The sequence below is a fragment of the Cydia strobilella genome, chromosome 15, assembly GCF_947568885.1.
Source record: "Cydia strobilella chromosome 15, ilCydStro3.1, whole genome shotgun sequence".
Lineage (NCBI taxonomy): Eukaryota > Metazoa > Arthropoda > Insecta > Lepidoptera > Tortricidae > Cydia > Cydia strobilella.
Window position 1 is genome coordinate 14,946,340 of NC_086055.1, and position 25,646 is coordinate 14,971,985.

The 25,646-nt window shown below is 39.6% G+C and overlaps 1 protein-coding gene across 1 annotated transcript in view; it reads right to left on the reverse strand.

Moving 5' to 3' along the window:
• Nucleotides 1–1,314: 1,314 nt before the first annotated feature.
• LOC134747664 (protein pecanex) overlaps nucleotides 1,315–25,646 on the reverse strand; it is a 66,171-nt gene continuing 41,839 nt past the window's right edge. Inside the window, exons 19-27 of the mRNA XM_063682272.1 lie at nucleotides 23,396–23,565; nucleotides 22,591–22,718; nucleotides 19,626–19,739; nucleotides 18,262–18,383; nucleotides 12,629–12,769; nucleotides 11,874–11,939; nucleotides 10,087–10,217; nucleotides 8,564–8,987; nucleotides 1,315–7,123 (exon numbers count right to left, since the gene is read on the reverse strand). Coding sequence (XP_063538342.1) covers nucleotides 6,983–7,123; nucleotides 8,564–8,987; nucleotides 10,087–10,217; nucleotides 11,874–11,939; nucleotides 12,629–12,769; nucleotides 18,262–18,383; nucleotides 19,626–19,739; nucleotides 22,591–22,718; nucleotides 23,396–23,565 — 1,437 coding nt within the window. The 3' untranslated portion in view covers nucleotides 1,315–6,982. The remainder of the gene's footprint in view (nucleotides 7,124–8,563; nucleotides 8,988–10,086; nucleotides 10,218–11,873; nucleotides 11,940–12,628; nucleotides 12,770–18,261; nucleotides 18,384–19,625; nucleotides 19,740–22,590; nucleotides 22,719–23,395; nucleotides 23,566–25,646) is intronic.

Below are 25,646 nucleotides of genomic sequence, written 5' to 3' on the forward strand. Positions count from 1 at the left end.
GCATGTATAGGCTCGTAAGGCCGGTCTTTACGAAATAATATATGTTTACAGTACATATGGTGCTACTTTTTCGCACTAGTGCGGGAATGAGCACTTTTCGTGCATATGTCGAAAGTTTAAAGGGCCATATGTACTGTAAAACGTTGTACGATACACGTGCGAAAAGGTAATTCGCAACTCGTGTCGATTTAAAACACTCCCTGCGGTCGTGTTTTAATTTATCGCCACTCGTTTCGAATTTTCTCTTTTCCGCACTTGTATCGTAAATAACTATTATGTCCTCATGCCACAAACTCGAAAAAAAAGCGATCTCACAAGAAAGACCTACCTCATGAACAGACACGGTACCTCAAGATGTTTTGAGTATGCTAATTTTTATGTATGTATGATAGTTATCAACATAACCTCTGGCAGAAATAAAACGACTTTTACCATTTGAAGGATTTTATTTTGATATTCATAGTATAACACAATCAACAGTAGGTACTATCGGCGGTTCACGCTAAATCTACCATGAAACTGAAGGTATTCACATCTGAACTTTGAAAAGTAGGGTGATAGAGACTAAATTATTCAATCATATTTATATAGTCTTTCGACACTCGAAATTAATTTTATGTGCCATTTTTAACCAAAAGGGTACTTATTGTCGGTTGTCAATAGGGCGCAATTTCCATATAGCTATTTGAAATTAATCTTAATCGACAACCGACAATGTGGTACCTTTTGGTGAGGGTCACATATTTGGGTTAATGTTTAAGACGAAAGTGGAGGACCCGCGCGAAATTGCCTTTTTATACAAATGTAGTCCTCATTTTCCTCCCTGGATATTAATTATTAACATTATTGAAAATATTTAAACATAATTTGTTGTATATCAACCACAGCTATGCCCGTACATTTGATTTTTTTCAAATTTTTAATAATTATAAGAGTTAGGAGCATTTTTTTTATGAAATCTGTTTTTCGCTCCTAATTTTTACTATTTAAAAAAATATAAAAATGTCAAACGTAGGGGCATAGCTATGGTTAATATACATCAAATTATGTAAAAATATTTAACATAATGTCAATATCCAGAGAGGAAAATGGGGACTACGTTTGTATGGAGAAGCGGCCGCCCCCCCTTCCTCTAAACTCACTATGTATCATATCATAACCTCTAGCCGCCCAGACGTCAAGACTTGCCAAGACAAATGCAATTTTGATTTGTCAAAACCAAGATTCAAATTAGAACGGAACACAGTCCTTTTTATAGGTCTCTGGGCGGCCTCTAGCCGATTAAGATCGAGCCACGCGGGCCACGCCAGCATGGCTCCGGCTCTCAGCGTGTCTACGCACTTACGCAGGTAGCCAGAGCCGTTCTGGATAAGCAACTGATGTGATTCGGCCTTTACCTGTCTACACAGAAATCTACGAATAACCGTCAAGTGTCAAAATACATGTCAAGGTGGTGAAATTGAACTTATTAAAGGAAAAACATTCGTGTGGACGGAATGTGATATCTACATAGAGTATCAATTTAAAGGTGGTGTAATTTAAGTATGGGCTCATTTTATTTGGTCACAGGCATAGAGGGCTCACTCCATACATCAGTTTTGTTACCAAAACGCTTATTATTGTCGTAGTCAATATCTAGCGTCAAGTAGAGGATTTATAAGTACTACTTGACACTATAGATGTCGCGACTGACGAAAAGTGTACTGCTCAACAATTTACAACTAATATTACAAGCAGGAGCTGAAAAGAGTTCCGGTTATAATATTAGCTGAAGATTGTTAAGCATTAGACTTTTCGTTCGTCGCGACATCTATTGTCAAGTAGCAGTACTGATAATCCGCTACTTGACGCTAGACGACGAAAATAATAAGCGTTTTTGTAAGAATACTGATGTATGGAGTGAGCACTCTATGCTTACTTATTTCTCTATGTGACAAGTGCATGAGTGACATCCAGAATCACAAATGGTCTAATGAAAAGGAGCCATTACTTTAAATATAATTTAATGTATATAACGAAATTTATCATACTTCTTTACAAATATATTTTTGACAGAAGTTTGTGCAAAGTAATACTGACTATATTTAATTAAAACTTTAAAAGAGACAAGAGCTATAACAATATTTCTAATAATTCAATCGGAATTATTTATAAATTGAGAAAGTCATATTTTAAAGAGAGAGGTTCTAACGAATCTAATTTTAATAGCTAAAAAACAAGTTGAAGAGTGTTTATAAAAAAGTGTTTACAGCAAACTTATTAATATCCGTTTAACACGTTGGCTGCCCACCATACTCACCTACAGTATTGCTCCCACGCCCAACAGAAATTTAAGTGAGCTTTTGATCCCACCGGTGATGCTCAATTGCTCATGGCCACACAGAGAAGATTACGTGATCCCATCGGTGATGCTCATGGCCACACAGAGAAGATTGCGTGATCCCACCGGTGATGCTCATGGCCACACAGAGAGGATTACGTGATCCCACCGGCGATGCTCATGGCCACACAGAGAAGATTACGTGATCCCACCGGTGATACTCATGGCAGCCAACGTGTTAAATAAGTTGACGGTAAACAGAACTTGAAAAGATCTTCACGAATTTCTTTTTTCGAACGAGAAATTAAAATCGATGTAAATGTTTTTTGTACAACTGCCAATTGTACAAATTTATTAAAACAAGATGGACAAATAAATTAAAAAAACCCTTATAGTTTCAGATTTTCCGTGTTTATACTAGTACTTTTATAATTTTCTTGTAAGAAGTCACAACGAATAAGGGTAGCTACACACAAACTTGAATATTGAAATGGAACAGAACTATGTGAAACCGCCTTAAATCCGACGTATATAAGTACACTGATATCCTTAATATTAATAATCAGAGCGACTTACATTATCTAGTTACTCATATTTCACGCTCGCGAATATAAAAAATCAGTCTAAAATATATTAAGGCAACTCGAGAATATATAATATATTACGCGTAGTCCGTTCGAGAATACTATTAATACTCTTGACTTAAATGGATTAAAGCAAGCAACGAAATTTAATAGAGTTAGACCAAGAAAAGTCGGCAACGATTTTGATAGCACACGCAGTGCAAGTGTTATTTATACATCATAATTGCATAGAAGTTTGACTTTTAAAATAACACTTGCACTGCGTGTGCTATCAAAATCGTTGCAGACCTTGGTCCTAACTCTATGTAATTTTATTTTAATGTGATTATAGCATTTTAACTTTTTTTTTTAAACTAGATAGGTGATTTATAAGACCAGTAGAGGCAAAGTGCGCCGATGGGGCAAATTTGACTATTCGACAATGAAAAAGGAATATATGGCGTATGGTAAAAGGCCTTCCTATTCCCAGTATTTAAGGAAAGAGAAAATCTTTGTATGACAGATAATTCTATAAGTCTATTTTTAAGCGTCTTTTCTATAATGTAACGATTTCTCGGAGTTTAATTTTTTCTTGGATAAGGGTCGTGATGACAGTGAAATAATACAGGTTACAAATTAACTTTAGTGATTTAACTCAGTTTAATTCTAGAAACTTCAAAGTTTAGTAATCCCAAACGGACTTTCGACACAGCGGTGCCACGCAAAGCAAGGTATTTTGACATCTGATTTAAAACATCCATTGCACAATATTGAAAACAAAACAAAAACATTTTTATTGGTATGCTCAAATAATGTATAAAACTACTCACTATTGGCAACAAGAAACCAAATTTTTACATGTTTTAAGTATAGCTACCGAGAAATATTTTTTTTACTGTAACAATGAGATGAAGTAATCACATAATAAAATAGACTAAAAAAACCTGGCAAGGTCAGTGCGGGTAAGTGTGGCTGACTGGCATACTTACCCGTACTGACACATTGATTAGTGTTTATTACGTGTTCATACATTTGTAACTTGGGTTTAGTAGCAAATGTATAAACTCGTAATAAACAGAACAGCCATTTTGTTCTAAATACAAAGGACGAATCAAATCAGCGTCAAACCGAGCCTACAATAGAAAGAAAGACAAAGATACTTACGTTTTAACTTCAATAATTTATTCTCCCTTAAATTCGTAAAACTCAACGCGCCACTTACTCTATAAACAATACATAGATAGATATTATACATAGATATACAAATATACATCACAATCGTAGACATCAAACAGCGGCACTGGCGTTTACGAAAACGAGTCGTCAAATGGTTAAAACAAAATTAAGAAATCTGATTTAAGCTTTAAGAAATCTGATTTAAATTTTAAAACTTAATTATTGTTGTAGTTCAAAATTAAGAAAAAAAAGGAAATATAAGACAACTCGCAGACATATTTATACATTTGTATACAATTATTGGACTAATAACCACGTGCACGCATTCAACACAGAACCCTACCTAATAAATACATATAAATGACATAAATACAACACAACATATTTGGCGTCAAAGGAAATTTCAATTTGGGAGCGAAGTTCAAAAAAATAACAAAAATAAAAAATCTACTTACAAAATAAAGTGTACGGGTATTTTATATATTATATATTAAAGCGATTAATATACAGGTTGTTTACATATATTTTACATAATGTACAGTTTATTTACATTAACTTTCCATATGAAGGACACACAACGAAACTTATTATATACATAACCGAATAGAATTGCCAAAGTACAACAGTATATAATGGTATACAATTTATTGACATACTATTTATACAGTTTACAATATTTCGCTGTTTATATTCAAATCTTATAAACCATTTGACATATTAACTTCTTAGCAAATTGTTTCATACATTTAAAGTTTCAAATACTTAGATTGAAATAAGACCGATGGTTAGTTATTGGTCTATATAGCTGTTATATGATTTATTTATACAGTTTACAATATTTCGCTGTTTATATTCAAATCTTATAAACCATTTGACGTATTAACTTCTAAGCAAATTGTTTAATACATTTAAAGTTTCAAATACTTAGATTGAAATAAGACCGATGGTTAGTTATTGGTCTATATAGTTATATACTTTTATTATATCTGCCAATATTTACAAGTCGCTGTCCTGTATTATACGGTTTTATCTGTGATTATCTGAACCACTACCTATTATAATTTGGTGTCTAATATTTAAAAGCACCATTTACATGCCCGTGGTCGTAATACTTTTTAGTTGGTAATTACTTTTTTTAAAGTATAGTCTTATTCCAGTTTTATAGAAACTTTTACTTATTTTTTTTTAATGTTATTCAGTTCTAAATGCTTTTAACCGAGTTCATTTAGGTACTATAAATTCACTATTATCTTTAATTCCATTAGCTGAATAATCACCAAATTCAATTTATCTAGAATATTCTTCACTCAATCGTATTAACTTATTGCATTAATACGTTACTTATCAATTTATTTAAAATAAATTTGATGATAAACCAAATGAAATCAGAAACCTCTTCCGATACTTAAGTTAGTTTAAAATTTAAATTACCAATATATCATAACCATCACTATTGCTCGAATTACTGACAACTTATATTGCCATTATTATTTAAAAGGATATGAGAATTTACGTCATTTTTATAATTTGTGCTATTCATACTTCACAATTTGTGACAAATAAATGCAGAAAACTAGTTTCAATACATTTTAACCCACAAACGTAACCTACAATTCATAAGATCAAATTTAAGCCTTACGCGTACGTAATAAGGATTACATTTCATTGCCATAATATTGTATAAAGACTTGAACAATATAACATTTGAGTATTAATCGTACGATATAAGCATAAGATAAGATAAGATAACTGTTTATTTGTTTGCCACAATACACACAATCATACATCGGGGTTTTTGGTGCGGGAACGTTTTATACTAGCCAAAAAATAAGTAAAAACTGTAAAAACCGATACTGTTTTAACATTTCAAAGCACATATTGGAGGTACCTATTTTTTAAATTCATAGTTTGGTAATATTGCCTTCGCTAACAGCGATAGTTACTCATGAAATAAACTATGAAAACGGATTATATCGCGGATTTTGCATGCACAACCAGCGTTAAAGTTTATAGTTTATGATGGTTCATTATTTTTGTATGTTGGTATTTTTGCACTTTGTAGCTTTTCCTCACAGTCACCCGTTGACCACGAACGCTGTAAAGAGTTCGAAACGTCGGGATGTATTATAAATTCAATATACGCGATATAATCCGTTTTCATAGTTTTATTTCATAGTTTGGTATTTGGTAATTATTTTATAACAAAGTTATAAATTATTCACGCACCAAAAACCCCGATGTATGTACATAATACATGACGGAAGTTAGTAACATGAGATCGCGATTTTGTAGTTTACTTGTACGAAATAAAGTTCAAAATGGCTTACACTTGTGCACAAACAATGGAATTCTGTACACGACCGTATTATTTCAACCGCCGACTTACAGAACAAAGTGTTGTGTTAAGCTTCGGCCGAATTTTCAAGCCTAGGCTTGTACGGAATTACCCCTCAGAGGGTTTTAGAGGGTCACAGCGCATGTTTCTCTGTCAGTCTAATTACGCCTTAATTGGAGTAAAAGAGAAAAACGTCCGAAATTCGGTTGGTGTTCGCGGTAGGACCTCTGAGCGCGGCAAAGTACAAGTTTTACACTAATTTGTTACAAATTCTTCATGAATCATGAACGACACATATTTAGATCACTACGGTTTCACTCACTATTATTTTTAGTCGCTTTTGGGATTTTGAGTGCACGGAGTAGAGCCGCCGCGTACACTCGTGCCTGAGGAAGGACTCCCGAAGAGTCCGAAACATGTCGCTAAAAGCGACTAAAAATTGAGTACAACCGTAGTGATCTAAATATTTTGAAATGTCTCACGATAGTTTAATTTCGATCATGAACGACACTTTCAATAGGTAATATCTTAAATAAATTCCTACCGCAATTTTGAATCTTATATCCATGTACTAAGGTTTATTTCACCTCAAACCTCGTCGCCGAGGTCCTGAACACAGTTCTCGGCGATGGGTACGAATTTGTCTTCTATCTGAATGAGAAGGATGCTCTTGTCGACGTGGGATCGTAGTTTAGGGTCCCGGTGGTTGGGGGTCCATTTGTGTACCACCTGGGAATAAAAAATAACACAATAAAATTTTTGACTGCGCATAATCAAATCTTATATTAACTATTAATTTTAATTTTAGTATTATTTTTAATCAGCGTTTAATCAATTTATTATTATGATCAATCAATTAAAATTTTAATATCAAGATTTATTTATTATTAATTTTATCATAATTTTATTTTAATTCTTATTATAATTGTAACTGTTGTTTTGTTGTGTTATGCTTATTATGTATATGGACCAATGTTGTCTGCAATAAATGATAAATAAATAAAAAAGTTTGCACTATTTATCATTACTTTTTAATTGTACCTCGATATGTGAATTAGGAAACTATAGGTCTATAAAAAATCAATTTGTAGCTATTAGCTAAGTTGCTTATGTTTACTTTAAGACTGTTTAGTATTTGGTGTTATAGCGGCTACAGAAATACATCTGTGAAAGTTTCAACTGTCTAGCTATCACGGTTCATGAGATACAGCCTGGTGATAGACGGACGGACAGTGGAGTCTTAGTAATAGGGTCCCGTTTTTACCCTATGGGTACGTCACCCTAAAAAGAACCGAAGTAGTTCTACTTCACCAAATGGTGCTCTGAGTTACGACAAAAATTCTCAAATCACAAGGCCAGCTAAGCTCAAAATGCCAGCTAAGCTCAAAATGCCAGCTAAGCTCAAAATGCCAGCTAAGCTTTATTTTTCGAGATAAAATATAATGGCGTTATTCATTAACGCGCCACAAACCTCAATTAGCTATTAATCGTTCTTTATCTGTAATTTTGACTTATGTATTTGTAAGAAAGTGATAATACACAAATTAACCAATTGAGGTGTGTAAAGTTTTATGAATAAGGGGGTAAGTAGATAAGTGCGCGTACCATGCAGTATATGTATATACACGGTGGCTGAAAAATAAGTGCAGTTGCCAGGGAGGTTTTGGGATTATACTGAGCAACTTTTACTATGGGACCAACCCCGAAATCGCGAAAAGAAATTTGGCTGTTTCACACATTTTGGCTGGTCCATTTTCTATGGAAGGGTAAATTTTTTCTTCGCGATTTTGTGGTTGGTCCCATAGTAAAAGTTGCTCAGTATAATCCCAAAACCTCCCTGGCAACGGGAATGTACTTATTTTTAGCCAACCTGTATATGTTGTTAGATCAGCAGAATATAGTATTTGACTGTATTAAAAATAAATTATTTTACACCATGCATAAAATAAAGCACCAGAAGATTAATAGAAAAACGTAGACAGCAGTTATTTTTAGACACAATTTCTATTTTAAAACCCGTATAAAACTATAAAGAGTAGGTAATTTGATCGTGACGTCACATGCTAGTGTTTCATATAAATTCCATAGTAGCAAAATCGTTTTGACAGTTCGAAAAAAGAAACTGATTTGACTAGTAGTCAAATACCCCATTACTCAAGATTTACTTACCAGTCCATCCATCCCCGGCATGGGCACCCAGCTCCCCCAAAAGTTCCTCCCCCCCCTCTCCCTCTGAGCCTCCGAAGGCCACTGCACATCTATCCTCCTCCCCAAATTGATACAATCGTACACACCAAGCGGCTCAACGATCAACACTTTACTACCAACACTGACATTCATCTTTAACTCGCTTCTACCTGAATCCGATCGTTTGATTTTAGTCTTTATATCTTTATTCTTAGAGTCCTTTTTCCCTTCTTTCTTAAGTATAGACTCTTTATTAGATAGGTCGGAGTAGTGGGTTTCTTTGAGCGGTATAGCTTCAGGTTTTTCAATGTAGCGACCGGTTAGTTCGCGGTAGCTTTCTCGCTCGTGACGGATTTCTTTGCTGAGTTTGGAGAGGTCTTTGGACGTGCCTTCGTTTAGGAAGTATCTGAAAGAAAATTAATTTTAAGAAAACGTGTATGAACGTGTAGAGTACTGAGGTGTTTAGCTTTGATCAACGCGTCATAATTATAACACACTTATAGTATTTTTCAGACTCGATGGGTAGGGTGACGTGTGACAGGTATCATTTCCATATAATTTATAACCTAAAAACGCTAAATCTCGCAATATTGCGTATTGAAATGACACCTGTCAGGGTACGCTGACTGATCGAGTTTGAAAAATACTATAAAGCATCTTCACATTGTCCGATCCGATATCGGAATGTACCTATATTGACCTTAATACATTAGTATAGTATGAATTATCTGAGATGTTTTTTTCGGGCTCGGGCCCTAATCTGTTAAACAAAAGCCTTTGTTTTTAGGGTTCCGTACCCAAAGGGTAAAAACGGGACCCTATTACTAAGACTCCGCTGTCCGTCTGTCTGTCTGTCACCAGGCTGTATCTCATGAACCGTGACAGCTAGACAGTTGAAATTTTCACAGATGATGTATTTCTGTTGCCGCTATAACAACAAATACACCTTATTATTTGTACATCTTATTATTTGTACCATTTAATTTTTAATGTGTATATTTGTACAATAAAGAGTTTACTACTACTACTAAAATACTAAAAAGTACGGAACCCTCGGTGCGCGAGTCCGACTCGCACTTGGCCGGTTTTTTAAGAGCGGTCTTCAGCACGTGCCAAGACAACCATGTCACTTAAAAAGCAACTATCGTGATAATATTAAGGTTCAAATTTATGTGATAGCTCATTCCGGGGAACAATCAGGGTGGTATTTTCTTTGGTAACAAAACGTGTTATCTCCGAATGGTTTGTTTCATGAAATTTGAACCATATAAATAGGATGGTAAATTTGCTTTTAAACGGGCTTGTTCCCGGCTTGTGTCGTCTTATGTCGGAGCTATCAGCAGTAAGCAGTGTAACCACTACATAAAGGTAACAATACCTTTTGTTTAACAGATTAGAGCCCGAGCCCGTAAAAATCATCTGAGATAATTCATACTATAGGTATTATTTGATAGTAGATCACTTTTGTATCTGTGCGTGCGTGTGTGTAGCTACCACTAGTCTACCTTTGTAAGTCTCTGTCTTGCCTGGCGTGCCTGTTGGCGAGTATCTTGCAGTCAGGCAGGGACACGTCGGAGAGGCCGTGCGGGGCCAGCTCCTCCAGTGAGGACTCTTCTGATCGCCGTGGGGCGGCCGTCTGGGAATAAATAAACTTTCAAATAGGAAAAAATAACGGTACCATTCGATTCCTTACATTTTATGAAAAAAAAAATTGTACAGCAACAATATATAATCGCAATATTTCATTGACTAAATCGCAATTTCCTTGTTTTCCATACATCGGAACGGCTTCTAAGCAAAGTGACACAGTGACGTCACGATGTGTTGCCATTTGTGTTAGAGCGTTTGCTCAGTAAAGTGGCGATGCCAGACTTTGACCATCATTTGTGACTTATATTGCTTTAAGATGGGGTCCCATACAGACATTTGATCCTCACAACAAACCTGATCGACCGATACCATTAGAAAAAAATTATCAACTACCCTATTGTATAAGTTTGCTTCACTTCTCAAGAGGCGAGCCAAACTTATACTTAATTGTAACAAGTCAAGTATTTGGATGAAATATGCGTAAGCAAAACTATTTTATGCAGAAACAGTTGACGAACAGTTAGAACCTTCGCTTCAGCAGAGATCTGATGTTGGAAATCAAAAGGGCTTCTTAAACATTACTTTTAACACTTGGGCTCATTCGAGTTCCAGCATCTTGGTCTTAGGTGCTCCACCCCACACTGATCACTGGTTGGCTTATTCTAGCTTGCGGGTTACTATACCGAGTAAGGCGCTGTATGTATCGCGCCTGCGTTACACCGCCACGGCTGCTGAAGTGGTGGAGTATGTACAGCAGAAGACCGGCTACACTCTGAGGGTGCTCCAGCTTCGGTCGCGTCACGACGTGCACTTGAACTGTGGTGCGCGCGCCGCGACCGCTGCAGCGGACCATCGAGTGCGCCGACTTCTGGCCGAAGGCTGTCGTGTTTTTTTTTTTTTATGAAATAGGAGGCAAACGAGCAGATGGATCACCTGATGGAAAGCGATTACCGCCGCCCATAGACACCCGCAACACCAGAGGGGTTGTAAGTGCGTTGCCGGCCTTTAAGATGGGAATACGCTCTTTTCTTGAAGGTTTGAAGGTCATATCGGTCCGGAAATACCGCAGGCGACAGTTCATTCCACAGTTTAGCTGTGCGAGGCAGGAAGTTTCTAGAGAAACGCGTTTCGGAGGTTCCGGGGCAAACTGCCGAATCCGACACAAGACCACACGACTCAACGGAGCCACGCCATTTTGTATTGTATTGTATTGTATTTCTTTATTGTAGATAACAAGATCCATATTACATTAAAATCACGAGCACAATTAAAATAACAATAAATAAGTACATTAAAATAAATCTTAAAATTAAATCAAATTAAATTAAAATTTCCGTCATTAAAGTTTTGTCGCCTAAATAGTGTTTAGTTTTTAAGTTTATAAAATGCATATATATCAAATGATTCGAAGTAAATAAATAATTGAATTGAATATTGTTAGTCTGTAAGGTATTTGTAATATGGGCGTTGTTGTCTGATTTGAATTTTTTAATAAATAGCGCGGTGTGTGTTTTATAAAAGGTCTGCAAGCCGAATTGCGAAGCTTTTTGAGGTTCTTTAGGAATTTACAGGCCTGAAATAAAGACTTTCTATTTCAAAAATGCACATGGCAATCATTGCATGCCAAATGGACAGGTGGAGGTGGAAGACCATCCAAAGCCACGGCTAGAAATTGAACGTGACGAACGAAGACGTGTATTACCTTAGAACTAGCGGAACGCCTCGGTTGGTCCCGCCAGGCGCCTTCCCATCCGCTTCCCGTGGAGCCCTGCAATAATTTATATGGTTAGGTCGGTAAATAATAACACACTCGAAAAATTCGTTTCAACATTCATTCCCTTAGAGGATATAACTAAACGGAGTTTTAAAAAAAACGCACGATCTCTATAGTTTGTCGAAGGACTATCTTATTTTAAACAAAGATAGAGAAAATCCTCTATCTGTCTTTCACTAGTACTAGCACCCAAAAGAAAAGGATGAGTATAGTTTTTTTGTTCATAATTACTGACAATTTGATTTGACCAACTATACACGGGGGCTACAAAATAAGTGCATTCTCGTTGCCAGGCAGGTTTTGGGATTATACTGAGCAACTTTTACTATGGGACCAACACCGAAATCGCGAAAAAAAATTGCCCTCCCATATGTAAGGACTTGCTGATTGAAACAACGACATATTGGAAGTGTTCTTTATTCTCTCTAAAGCGCTATCCTACTCTAACATTATTGTTTTTACATATATCTATCCTTATCACTCTTACCGATTGTGAGTATTATGGTTCGACCTGAATATCGACTTTGCCCTTACACATAGAAAATGGCCAGCCAAAATGTATGAAACGGCCAATTTTTTTTTCGCGATTTCAGTGTTGGTCCCATAGTAAAAGTTGCTTAGTATAATCCCAAAACCTCCCTGGCAACGGGAATGCAGTTATTTTTTAGCCACCCTGTATATACCTGCGGCTCGTCGGGCTGCCCTGGCCCTGGCCCGGGCATGGCGGGGGCGGGGGCGGGGGCGGGTGCGGGGCCGGGGGCGGGGGCGGGGCGCGCGTCCGACCTGCACGACGCGGGCCGCGCGCGCGCTCGCCGCGCCCGACCCTGCAACAAACAATCTTACCTTCATTCTTTGATAGAGAAAGATAGTCTTATCGCGATTCCTATAAGAGGAAATAGTGCCATGCTTTGTGTTTATCACCGACCGGGTGGCATCATAGGTAGGAGGCGATGGCGAAATACCGCAATTTATAAGTGTCTACATAGTGACATTAAGGTGGTTCGATTTTCATACAAAATTCAATCTGCTTTAATTAAGGCACTACACACTATTACTACACAAATATTTGCTCATTTATCTACTTTCGAATATTCGTTTGCGCTAAATTAATAGAAAAACTTTGTTTCATACAGAAATCATACATAAATCAACGTAATTTTTTCATCAATTTTACGTATGTGTGTGTCACAAATGTCGTGTACAAATACGTTGCGTGCGGCGTTGCCACTCTATGACGTTGGCGACGTTGCCTGGCCGACCTGGCAGGATTTGCAGTGCCGTCATGTTTAGTGCATTTTTATTTGACAGTGTTGACACTGACACATAGGGTCATGTTTATTGTGACATCAATTTGTTTGTATAAATTGAAAATGATAGCAACGCAAAGAGTATAATAATATATGTAGCAACGTCTAAATCAAGTTACAAAAATCATCGGTGTTCTGGTCCGCGAAAATCCAGAAAAATTCAGACTCAATTGAAGCGGAATTCATGAGGGTGAAGTTTCGTAAGGTAGGTACAGTTTCATTCCTTCATTGTACATTGTAATTTTCTCGTGCCGATCTTTTCAGAAAATAATTCTCACTTCTTCCGTAATGGTAGATATAAGCAGTGAACAATACCTATATAATGTAATTATTACTGTTTTGGTTGCCGAATAGTCAATGTGTCACTAACTCTAGGTTTTTTTAGGTATTGTGCAAAATGAAGAGGCATTCTTGGAAATAAAATGTTTTCCTTCATTAGCCAGATAAAATCAGGACATCCTCACTGCAATAAAGTAAAATAAAACATTTCCTGGGGATGAAAATTATGGAATTTTGTCTATGAATGAAAAACACAATTATTACTAGGTAAGTAAATGATAACTTTATTAGAATCCATATTGTTGCTTCATCTTTCTTCCTATAACATTAGAGATTTTGTGCTATCATGATATTATTTTTCTTTCAGGTACAGGGACAACTACGGATAACAAATATGAAAAAATGTTATTTCATTTGTTGTGTGAATCCATCTACACCAACAAGACATCCACTGCTGGACATAGGCCTCCCCAGGGATCTCCACAACGACTGGTCTTGCAAGACCGGCCAAAATATCGAGAAATAAATAATATAAATAAACATGATAAATATCCCGTTTTCTATAATAGTTATAATTAGAAGGCCATGCAATGTTGTTACTCACTGTACCTACTTGAATCCAAAAATAAATAAATAAAAAAAGTTTTAATTTTATTTTACAATTACTACTTTATTATTAGTACATTACGATACAAGTGCGAAAAGTAGGAAATTGGCAACGAGTGGCGATAAATTGAAACACGACCGAAGGAAGTGTTTTAATCGACACGAGTTGCGAATTACCTTTTCGCACGTGTATTGTACAACGTTTTACAGTACATAATTATGGCCCTTTACATTTTCGACATATGCACGTATTGTACTAATTACCGCACTAGGGCGGTAACGTATATGTAGCACCATATGTACTAAAAAGTATTTTACAGTACATAGGGTGCAACTTTCTCGCCCTAGTGCGTAAAGAGCACTTTTCATGCATATGTCGAAAGTTTAAAGGGCCATATGTACTGTAAAACGTTGTACGATACACGTGCGAATAGGTAATTCGCAACTCGTGTCGATTTAAAACACTCTCTGCGGTCGTGTTTTAATCTGTCGCCACTCGTTTCGAATTTTCTCTTTTCCGCACTTGTATCGTAAATAACTATTTCAAACTGCAAGGGTACGATGATAGATCTCAATTCAATATAATTTTGCAACATTTGGCATTATTAGGTTATAAATTGTATGGAGATGAAATCTATCATCGTACCCTTCCAGTTTGAAAAATACTATAGAGGCTGGGCAGTAAGGGATTGCTTTACTTGTAGAACTATATTTAGCGCTTTAAAAAAAACTGATACCTGACACTTACAAACCTGGACTTCCTTGGGCTAGTACTACTAAGAATCGTCAGTATTCTCCATCCTTTCTGAGTTGGAAGAACCCAAAGAGGTGAGATTTGTGAAAGTCAGGTTTTCAATATATGTGGCGTTTTCAACCAAACGGGTACCTACTTAATGTTGTCATATTTCCATAAAGCTTCAAAATGAAATCAACCTAATCGACAACCGACAATGTGGTACCTTTTAGTTCAAAACGTCACATATTTTTATAAAATGTTATAAACTAATTTATTAATAATAATGAATATCTGGGAGAAAAAGAAAACATAAGTAAAAACTCAAAAATGCTCGTTTTCCCAGAGATAAGACCTAGCTAGATCGAACCCCTTACAGCAAATTTCATCGAAATCGTTAGAGCCGTTTCCGATATCACTGAAATATATTTCGGTTATATCGGAATCGGACAAGAATTCGAAGAATAAAAGGTATAAGAAACATAAGATAACACAAAAAGGACAAAAAAAAGTACCCCTGACGTACCAGTCTCGAACCCGAATCCTCTTGCACGTATTTCCACGAACATACCGCAACGCCATTGCAGCATACTTACACTGCATGAAATTGTCTACTACAAGCAATCACGGAAACAATGTTTGCATGTGTGAGTAATTGTAGGAAATAGCATGACAGAAACACTCTGTCGACTTTAAAAGTGTTTTTTACACTAATGAAGTATTCAATGTTTATTATAATAGTTCAATATTTATGTAAAGAGTGCGCTAAACATACTTTTAAGTATACAGATACCAACACTATTCCACAAAAAAATAAAACCTGAAAATTTGCGAAAGTGACGCCATCTAGCGGGGTTTAAGCTTTGGGTAACCTAGTCGAACCACCTTAAGTCGAATTTCAACTATCTTGAAAATGTAACATAGAATCCTGTAATATTGGGGAAGCGATATTTACGGCGAGGGCGTACATTGAATCTTGAACGAAGCGAAGGATTCTATAATTTAATCCTGAGCGTAGCGAGGGATTCTAAAATAGAATCCTGAGCTCAGTGAGGGAGTCAATTGTTAACGCCCGAGGTGGAAATAATTTTGCTACCATGTGACACATACTGTTTTTCACATCACCTATGAGGAAATTGTTATGTTCCAAAATATTTAACCTAAAAAAGTTGTATGCAAATAAGAAAAAAAAATCATGTCCTAGAACAGAAAAGTGCCACTTTGATCCCTCCTAGCAGAGAAGAAAAGTGCCACTGATCCCTCCTAGCGGGGAAGAAAAAACCCTTTTCGAATAGGTGATGTGAAAACAATCTTACCTTCATTCTCTGCACGACCAATATTTCATTACTCTCGTAAGAGCGTTTTCACATTGTCCGATCCGATATCGGATGTAGTATCCTCCTCCTCTCTGGTGAGAGAATGTCGAGAGGAGCTTAACTCGATAAGCAAGCAAAAAAGCGTTACGGTGGCATGGGTACCAGGACACCAGGGAGTAACGGGAAATGAGAAAGCGGACGAGCTGGCGAGGATAGGGGCGGAGACGGGATATATAGGTCCGGAACCGGCTCTGCCCATGTCAGCGGATGTCACGAAGGGAGTCATAGAGAAGGTAAAAGAGATAAAAGCACAGAGAGTATGGGAAGAAGAGGCTGGATGCAGACAGTCGAAGATGATGATTAAAGGTATAGATCACAAGAGAACCAGGTATCTTTTGAAACTAGGTAAGAGCAGTCTAAGACTATTGACAGGTATCATTACAGGTCATAACACTCTCAATAGACACCTTAAGATAATGGAAATTAGCAGAGACGCCTCCTGTCCACATTGTGGTAAGGAGACTAGCTTTCACTTACTAGCAGAGTGTATTATGTATGCGGCATCGCGATATAATACATTCGGTAGGGACACGCTGAAAGAGAATGAATTAAAGGACGTCGAACTTAAAGATGTCCTTCTGTTCTGCAGGAAAACAAGAAGATTGAGGAGAGTGTGGAAATGCCGCCGGGACAGTAACCTGGAGCTCCAACATCAGGGAACTGGGCTGAATGAACGCGACACGTGACCGACAGCCCGCCTGCCTCCGGCCGGGCGTCCCTACACTACATCTACATCCTACATTCGCGTAATCAGGCCGCGGGGGCGCGTCCGGGCGCCGTCCTTAGCGGTCACGCAGACTACAACAACCTTTATGCCTACACATACGCACACAAATAAATGTTATCGGTCCGACAGCTGACGGGGGGCTCCGACATGGCTCAATTTATCGGAATCGTCTTTCCGATATCGGATGTCGAAAGGTGCCTATGACAAAAACAGCTGCAGGAGAGTACCATTAGCATTAAGTCGGCCGTTTTGCGTTATTTATCGTTTTTTAGGGTTCCGTACCCAAAGGGTAAAAACGGGACCCTATTACTAAGACTCCGCTGTCCGTCTGGACTCGCCCACCGAGGGTTCCGTACATTTTAGTATTTGTTGTTATAGCCGCAACAGAAATACATCATCTGTGAAAATTTTAACTGTCTAGCTATCACGGTTCATGAGAGACAGCCTGGTGACAGACAGACGGACGGACAGTGAAGTCTTAGTAATAGGGTCCCGTTTTACTCTTTGCGTACGGAACCCTAAAAAGTAGCCTATTTAATTACACTTTTTTCTCCCATTAAGATCGAAATAACGTGTGACTGTCAGTAGAAATATTATCAAAAAAAATCTAATTAAAATACATTTCCAAAAAAGGCCCAATTTGGCGAATATTGGCCTTTAATTTTATTTTATTTTATTTATCAAATAAGTTAAACAGTATGACAGTAAAAATACCAAACCACTGCTAATTTACACAGAAAATTAAAAGAAAAAGAAACAATATACAATTAATCACAAATTACAATATCAACATCTAAAAATAAATAATTAGCACATTTTAAACTGTAGAAGGACTCGCGTGTGTGTGTGTGCGTGTGGAAGATAGAGGAGAATGGAAGAGAAGAAGAGAAAAACATGTTGTGCCGACCCCACATAACGTGGGATAAGGGCAGGAAGAAGAAGAGAAGGACGTGCATCCATCTTCTCACAAAACCTCAAACATTCCTATAAATTAGTTCAAATATATTTATTTCTCTAAGATTATAAATCACTTAAAGCGAGAAACAAACAAAGTTTTAGTAATAACATAAATTACAGGTAATCCATAAACGAGCGTAACATTTTTAGGTTTCCGCTGTCCGTCTGTCCGGCCGTCTGTGAACAAGCGTGATAGCTAGACAGTTGAAATTTTCACAGATGATGTATTTTTGTTGCCGCTATAACAACAAATACTAAAAAGTACGGAACCCTCGGTGTGCGAGTCCGACTCGCGCTTGGCCGGTTCTTTTTATTGAAAAGGAATGAATACCTGTCTAGCGGGCTCCTTGCCGTGACTCCTCGCCCTCATGTTCCTCTCTCGTCGCGCCGTCCCCGGCGCACGCTCCTCGCTCCGCCGGCGGCTGTCCGTTGTGTCCTGTGTGTTGCCATAAGCTGAAAGGAACGTCGCGATTAAAAAATGCATTCAAAAACATTCAGGTTCTATAAAAATCGAAATCAGATTTTCTGCGCGATGTAATGTCAGGCGTCATCATCATTAACTTAAGACTTATTCTCTTGTCGATGTAGTATCTTCCAGCTTTCCCTATCCCGCGCCAGCTCTTTGACTTTTTGATACGACACGACCCCTACTTTGTCTTTCACTTGATCTAAAAAGCTCAATCATGTCAGGCGTAAGCGTTTTAAATCTAGGAGGATTTGCAAACGGAGACGCCACGTCTGTAATTTTCTGTACAAAAAAGTCTGCCGATTTTTGCGGGGGAGGGGAACGTCAAATGTATACGTAACGTCAAAATAGCCATGTCAGATAAATGTCAGTCCATACATTGTGTATGACCATTGGCCGACTATTTTCGACAGAGGGGAACGCCTGTTAATGGCTACTCTAGTTTTAAATGGATATCAAACTCGTTTAAAATTTTTGCAAACGGTAAATAAAATGAATAAAACTAAAATAAAATTTAATATTCAAATTATAGTAGAATCCGCATATAATGACATCGAATGGAAGTGACAAACACGTCATACTAAGCGGACGTCATATAAAGCATAGTGGATTAACTTCTTATTTTTGTTAATTTTTCCAAATTAATCTCACATTCCTTTGTGAGAGATATTGTGACAATGTTTTTTCTAATGCCCTGGATGCCAGCCCTTTAAGCCAAATCTCATAGAAAAAGGGGCAAGCTATGATGGCGCCATCTCTGCAAACCTTTTGACAGTTGCCAACCCCATTATCAACTTGTCACTGAGAATCAAAACTAAAACAACTCACACGCCACGCACGCACCAAACATCCTCGCAGGGAAAGACGTGGGGACGGCCACCGAAAACCAGCGAATGTGTCAGTATAACCGGACATAATTAAGTGAAAATAGGATTTTAAGGTCATAGTAAGCGATTTGTCACTATAACCTAAGGCCCAGGCATACAAATGAAAAATCCAAAATTTGCCACTGAAATTTGAACCTACAGTGTAGGATATAGAGTTGATTTTGCGTCGTTGGTAAATTGAACGAAACAAAGCAAAAGCGACTCTGTTCCAATTGAATAGGGTTTTAATTTCATCGAGCTGAAGAGGTACCTTGACCTTAGAACCTTGGGCCTTAGGAGGATAAGCGAAGTCATTTTATCATCTGAGGAAAAGAGGATCGAAAGTTTGTATTCGAAACTTACCGTTCGCGGCCTCCTCTTGCGTTCGTTCGTGTGAATGTTCTCGTAGTAAGCCTGCTAAGGAAGCTAATGTTGCGCCTGGCTTGCCTGAGCTAGCTAAGCTACCTCGTGTACCAGCTGTAATACAAATAATAGTAGATTGTTAACCAAGGGTGGAAAGAGAAGCATTCCATCCGAGATATTCTATATTTCGAGGGTGAAATGGTTACTTTTACCCGAGTTAAACACTCTACTTTTCATTTTGACTATGAGGAAAGTCAAACACAAGAAATGTAGGTTTATTATTGGTAAATATACTTCTTTAGCACAAATTATTAAATAAATTGTTTATTATTGGTAAGTATATTTCTTTAGAACAAATTATAGGTAAACCACATAACAACAATGAAATTAAATTAGTTGAAGACTATGGTAAAATTTGAACAATTCGAAAAATTAAAAGTTTTGCCAGGCATATTTGTATTAGAATTACTTTGCATTTTCCACCCGACTATCAGCCTATGAAAGGTGAACTTTCCGAAAAGGAGAGATGAAAAGACCTTTTTTAATACAGTTGCTCAAAAAGTGCTACTTTACGTAGCTGTTTAGCGTGCGGAAAGTTGGTTTTCGCGAACTAGTGCTTTTTACTTTTCCAATTTTTTTAAATTTATTGTTCCAATTCATGACTACTTATTGATGAGTGTTAATATTAGTTTCCTTCAAACGACGTAATCAACATAAAAACCTACTGTTAATGTAAGAATACTAAAAATATACATATTTTATAATTTAATTACTTATCTCATCATCATTATAACACGTTTATTTTTTAATATAGAATATTGAAAAACCGTTCTTAATAAGTTGTCTGAATGGAACGGAATAGCTGCCGAAACGCCTGTCAAAGAAGAGGCGTTTTTTTCTTACTTTTACTACCTACTAAGCCCTAAAACTGCCCTAGGGTGGAAAGTATTTTTTTTTAATTTGTACTTCGAGCCACGGTTAAAAGCCGTATATGCCATATTATTCAGTTAATAAGTCATATGTGCTCGACACTTGGTATAATTTTGATTTTTGGTTTTAAAGGTAAGCTATCGGACCGAAATCGCGAAAAAAAAACTTGGCTGTTTTATACATTTTAGCTGGTCCATTTTCTATGGGAGGGTAAATATTTTTTTTTACAATTTCTTAGTCGGTCCCATAGTAAAAGTTGCTCAGTATAATCCCAAAACCTTCCTGGCCAACGGAAATGCAATAATTTTTTAGCCACCCTGTATATATTTACCTAGCGAGCTCCTGGACAGATGCAGGGTGTTGTGCCGCGGAGTGCTGACGGCCCGCGCCGCGCCGGCCTCCGCGGCGGCCGCGTCCACGCCGCCGCTAGAGCAGCCCTCGCCGCAGCGCCGACGGATCCTGTATATATATACCTAGCGAGCTCCTGGACAGATGCAGGGTGTTGTGCCGCGGAGTGCTGACGGCCCGCGCCGCGCCGGCCTCCGCGGCGGCCGCGTCCACGCCGCCGCTAGAGCAGCCCTCGCCGCAGCGCCGACGGATCCTGTATATATATACCTAGCGAGCTCCTGGACAGATGCAGGGTGTTGTGCCGCGGAGTGCTGACGGCCCGCGCCGCGCCGGCCTCCGCGGCGGCCGCGTCCACGCCGCCGCTAGAGCAGCCCTCGCCGCAGCGCCGACGGATCCTGTATATATATACCTAGCGAGCTCCTGGACAGATGCAGGGTGTTGTGCCGCGGAGTGCTGACGGCCCGCGCCGCGCCGGCCTCCGCGGCGGCCGCGTCCACGCCGCCGCTAGAGCAGCCCTCGCCGCAGCGCCGACGGATCCTGTATATATATACCTAGCGAGCTCCTGGACAGATGCAGGGTGTTGTGCCGCGGAGTGCTGACGGCCCGCGCCGCGCCGGCCTCCGCGGCGGCCGCGTCCACGCCGCCGCTAGAGCAGCCCTCGCCGCAGCGCCGACGGATCCTGTATATATATACCTAGCGAGCTCCTGGACAGATGCAGGGTGTTGTGCCGCGGAGTGCTGACGGCCCGCGCCGCGCCGGCCTCCGCGGCGGCCGCGTCCACGCCGCCGCTAGAGCAGCCCTCGCCGCAGCGCCGACGGATCCTGTATATATATACCTAGCGAGCTCCTGGACAGATGCAGGGTGTTGTGCCGCGGAGTGCTGACGGCCCGCGCCGCGCCGGCCTCCGCGGCGGCCGCGTCCACGCCGCCGCTAGAGCAGCCCTCGCCGCAGCGCCGACGGATCCTGTATATATATACCTAGCGAGCTCCTGGACAGATGCAGGGTGTTGTGCCGCGGAGTGCTGACGGCCCGCGCCGCGCCGGCCTCCGCGGCGGCCGCGTCCACGCCGCCGCTAGAGCAGCCCTCGCCGCAGCGCCGACGGATCCTGTATATATATACCTAGCGAGCTCCTGGACAGATGCAGGGTGTTGTGCCGCGGAGTGCTGACGGCCCGCGCCGCGCCGGCCTCCGCGGCGGCCGCGTCCACGCCGCCGCTAGAGCAGCCCTCGCCGCAGCGCCGACGGATCCTGTATATATATACCTAGCGAGCTCCTGGACAGATGCAGGGTGTTGTGCCGCGGAGTGCTGACGGCCCGCGCCGCGCCGGCCTCCGCGGCGGCCGCGTCCACGCCGCCGCTAGAGCAGCCCTCGCCGCAGCGCCGACGGATCCTGTATATATATACCTAGCGAGCTCCTGGACAGATGCAGGGTGTTGTGCCGCGGAGTGCTGACGGCCCGCGCCGCGCCGGCCTCCGCGGCGGCCGCGTCCACGCCGCCGCTAGAGCAGCCCTCGCCGCAGCGCCGACGGATCCTGTATATATATACCTAGCGAGCTCCTGGACAGATGCAGGGTGTTGTGCCGCGGAGTGCTGACGGCCCGCGCCGCGCCGGCCTCCGCGGCGGCCGCGTCCACGCCGCCGCTAGAGCAGCCCTCGCCGCAGCGCCGACGGATCCTGTATATATATACCTAGCGAGCTCCTGGACAGATGCAGGGTGTTGTGCCGCGGAGTGCTGACGGCCCGCGCCGCGCCGGCCTCCGCGGCGGCCGCGTCCACGCCGCCGCTAGAGCAGCCCTCGCCGCAGCGCCGACGGATCCTGCATACAAAATTATATTTTTTTTCACCTCAGCAGCTCGAACAAGCCTACTTTCGTCACTCCCTGGAGTGAGGAAAGTGCGTTTTTGCCCACTCCAGGGAGTGAAGAAAGTGCGACTTTCCTCACTCCAGGGAGTGAAACAAAGTAGCTTTTTTTAATTTAGTGAAGGCCATGAACTGCCACTTATACTATTATTAATTTTTTTTTGTTTCTCTGTATTATTCTGTGTAATTCGAAATACATTTTAACCTTTAATATGTTCTCACTACTGAGGTGAAAAATTATGTGTGCAACACGAGAGCAAAGTTATTTTACATCTCGTGTTTTTGAGTCCCTCGCTTCGCTCGTGATTCAATTATAAAATCGTTCGCTTTCTCGGGACTCAAAATAAACACTCGCAAGAAAAACCAACTTTCCTCTCTTGTTGCACAAATAACTATCTAAAAACGGGACCGTTTTTACCCTTTGCGTACGGAACCCTAAAAAGTAATAGAAATACTAAGTAAAAAAAGTAAGAATATGGGGCATTTTCTATGAAAAGGGACCTTATTGTCGATGGCGGTTACGCCGCACAGCGTTGCGCGGCATTGTACTTATTTCGGAACATCGTTTATAATGGCGTAAGCGCCATCGACAATAAGGTCCCTTTTTATAGAAAATACCACATATAAACTAACCTTTTACACAGTGCAGCGACTCGGGTCCTGATAGCTTTAACAGTAACAGGCCCGCCGAGTAATGAGCATAGCGGAGGAGACGTGTCAGCGTATGATGTGGTTAACGGTGACACGTAGATCGGGTAACCGATGGGCTGGTCGCATGATGAGTTTATTATGTTGCGTAGTGCCTGCGAAAATGTAATTAAATTAACACTAAGCATTAAATAAAACTATGAAAACGGATTATATCGCTTATATTGAATTTATAATACATCCCGACGTTTTGAACCCTTCACAGCGTTCGTGGTCAACGGGTGACTGAGGAAAAACTAAAATGTGCAAAACTACCCACATACAAAAATAATGAACCATAATAAACTATAAACTTTAAGGCTGGTTGTATGTTGTACACGCAAAATCAGTTCATAAGGCATACAATACAACTATTTGCAAGTAAATATATACGCGATAAAGCTACGCCGGCACATAAAACACACACTAACACTAAGCATTATAAAGTTAAATTCAGTAAAGATATAACATAGATTTGCCTTGTAAAGTAATTGCTGAAAGTACGGCTAAAGAAAACTAGAATCTTAAATTAGCATTTCATAAGGGACTGAAAGAAAGACGAATGAAGAGGTTTTGAATATGGTAGCAGAAAGGCGAAGCTTATTAAATACCATAAGGAATAGGAGAGGCAAGATGTTAGGATACCTGATACGAAACGACAACTTTTTCCTAAACATTCTAATGGCAGAATTGAAAAGACGAGAGGCAGTGGAAAGCCTAGAATCACATATCTGAGCCAAGTAAAAGAGAATGCATCGTACGAGCAAATCAAAAGACTGGCTCAGTGGCTCAGGAAAGAAAGGATTGGCAATTACTCCGCCGACAAGAGCAAAGCTCTTAAGTTATGATGATGATGATGAAGGGTAATATAAAAACCAGGGGCAATTTTTTCTGTAATTTTTGAAGCGAAATACAAAACATCAGTACGTCATTCGGATTCCGTAAATAGATTCTGCGCTTTATCTCGCACTCTGTGCCTCCCCTTATAACACTAATAAAGCCCACTCCCTGCGATATAAGTACCAAGACATCAAAACCCTACTACTGCGATATAAGATACGATCGCACAACGGGGTTTCGACCGAACGTCATTAAGTGAACTCACAGAACCAATTTCGATGTTTGTCGTGAACCAAGCAATGTTATGTTTACAGCACTATGGTTTATTTACCTGTTTAGACTTTTGCATAACCTCGTAAAGCCCAATGTACATTGTAATGCAATCAAATTAATTAGAATCTTTCATAAACCGAACAGTTACAATGCTTTTGTTTCATTGCTTTCTCAAACAAATGAAATTCATCCTGATTCACTATACAATAGGTCAAAATTTAAAATAGAGGATTTTCTTTTCAACCGTAGATAGTGTTTGTTTAGCACTTTTATTCTTATCAATCTCTTCTCTTATAATTCCATTACAAGAAAAAAACCCTATCGCTGCGATAAAAGAAACAGAACTGTAAAACAGTGCGTTGATCGACTTAAGTGAGGCATGTAGCGACGTCGAGTGAAGTGAGCACTGTTTACAACACTTATGGTATTGGACATTCTGTTTAGCGTTCTAAATAGACCCCCGTAACTGGGTTTCGGTTCCTCAGATAGACTAGTTCTTGTTGTTGTCCAGCCCATAGACCTCGCACACATTTACGGTTTAATTTTATGACGTGGAACTATCGTCACAGAATAAGTAATAATATTATCATACAGAACGGCCACGCACCGCCCCGCCCCGACTCGGGCCTCGGGCCCCGAAGTTGTATATACCAAAAATTTATATTATATTTACCTGGTAACAAAGATAGATATAACTCGGTAATAGATGGATACAGTCTAAAGGGGCCCACATGACTATCAGTCCGCCGGATGATATCGGCCGGTCAGTTGTTCGGAACTGTCCAATTTTTGTTCTAACTGACAGGCCGATATCGTCCAACGGACTGATAGTCAGTGGGCCCCTTAAGGAAAAAACGTGCCTCGAAAATCAAGAAAATTTGATTCTCGTTCAGAGGGCGCTACTAGCTTTGGCCTACTGTCGTATAGATGGAGTTGACGGTTTCGTTTGTTATTTAACAATTTTAACGCATATCAGTACAAGAAAATGGGTCAAAATCATAAAAATAATTAATGCAAATAAAAAAAATCATTTATCCATATTTAAATACATTTTATCGTATTTTTATAAATATTTATTTTTAGT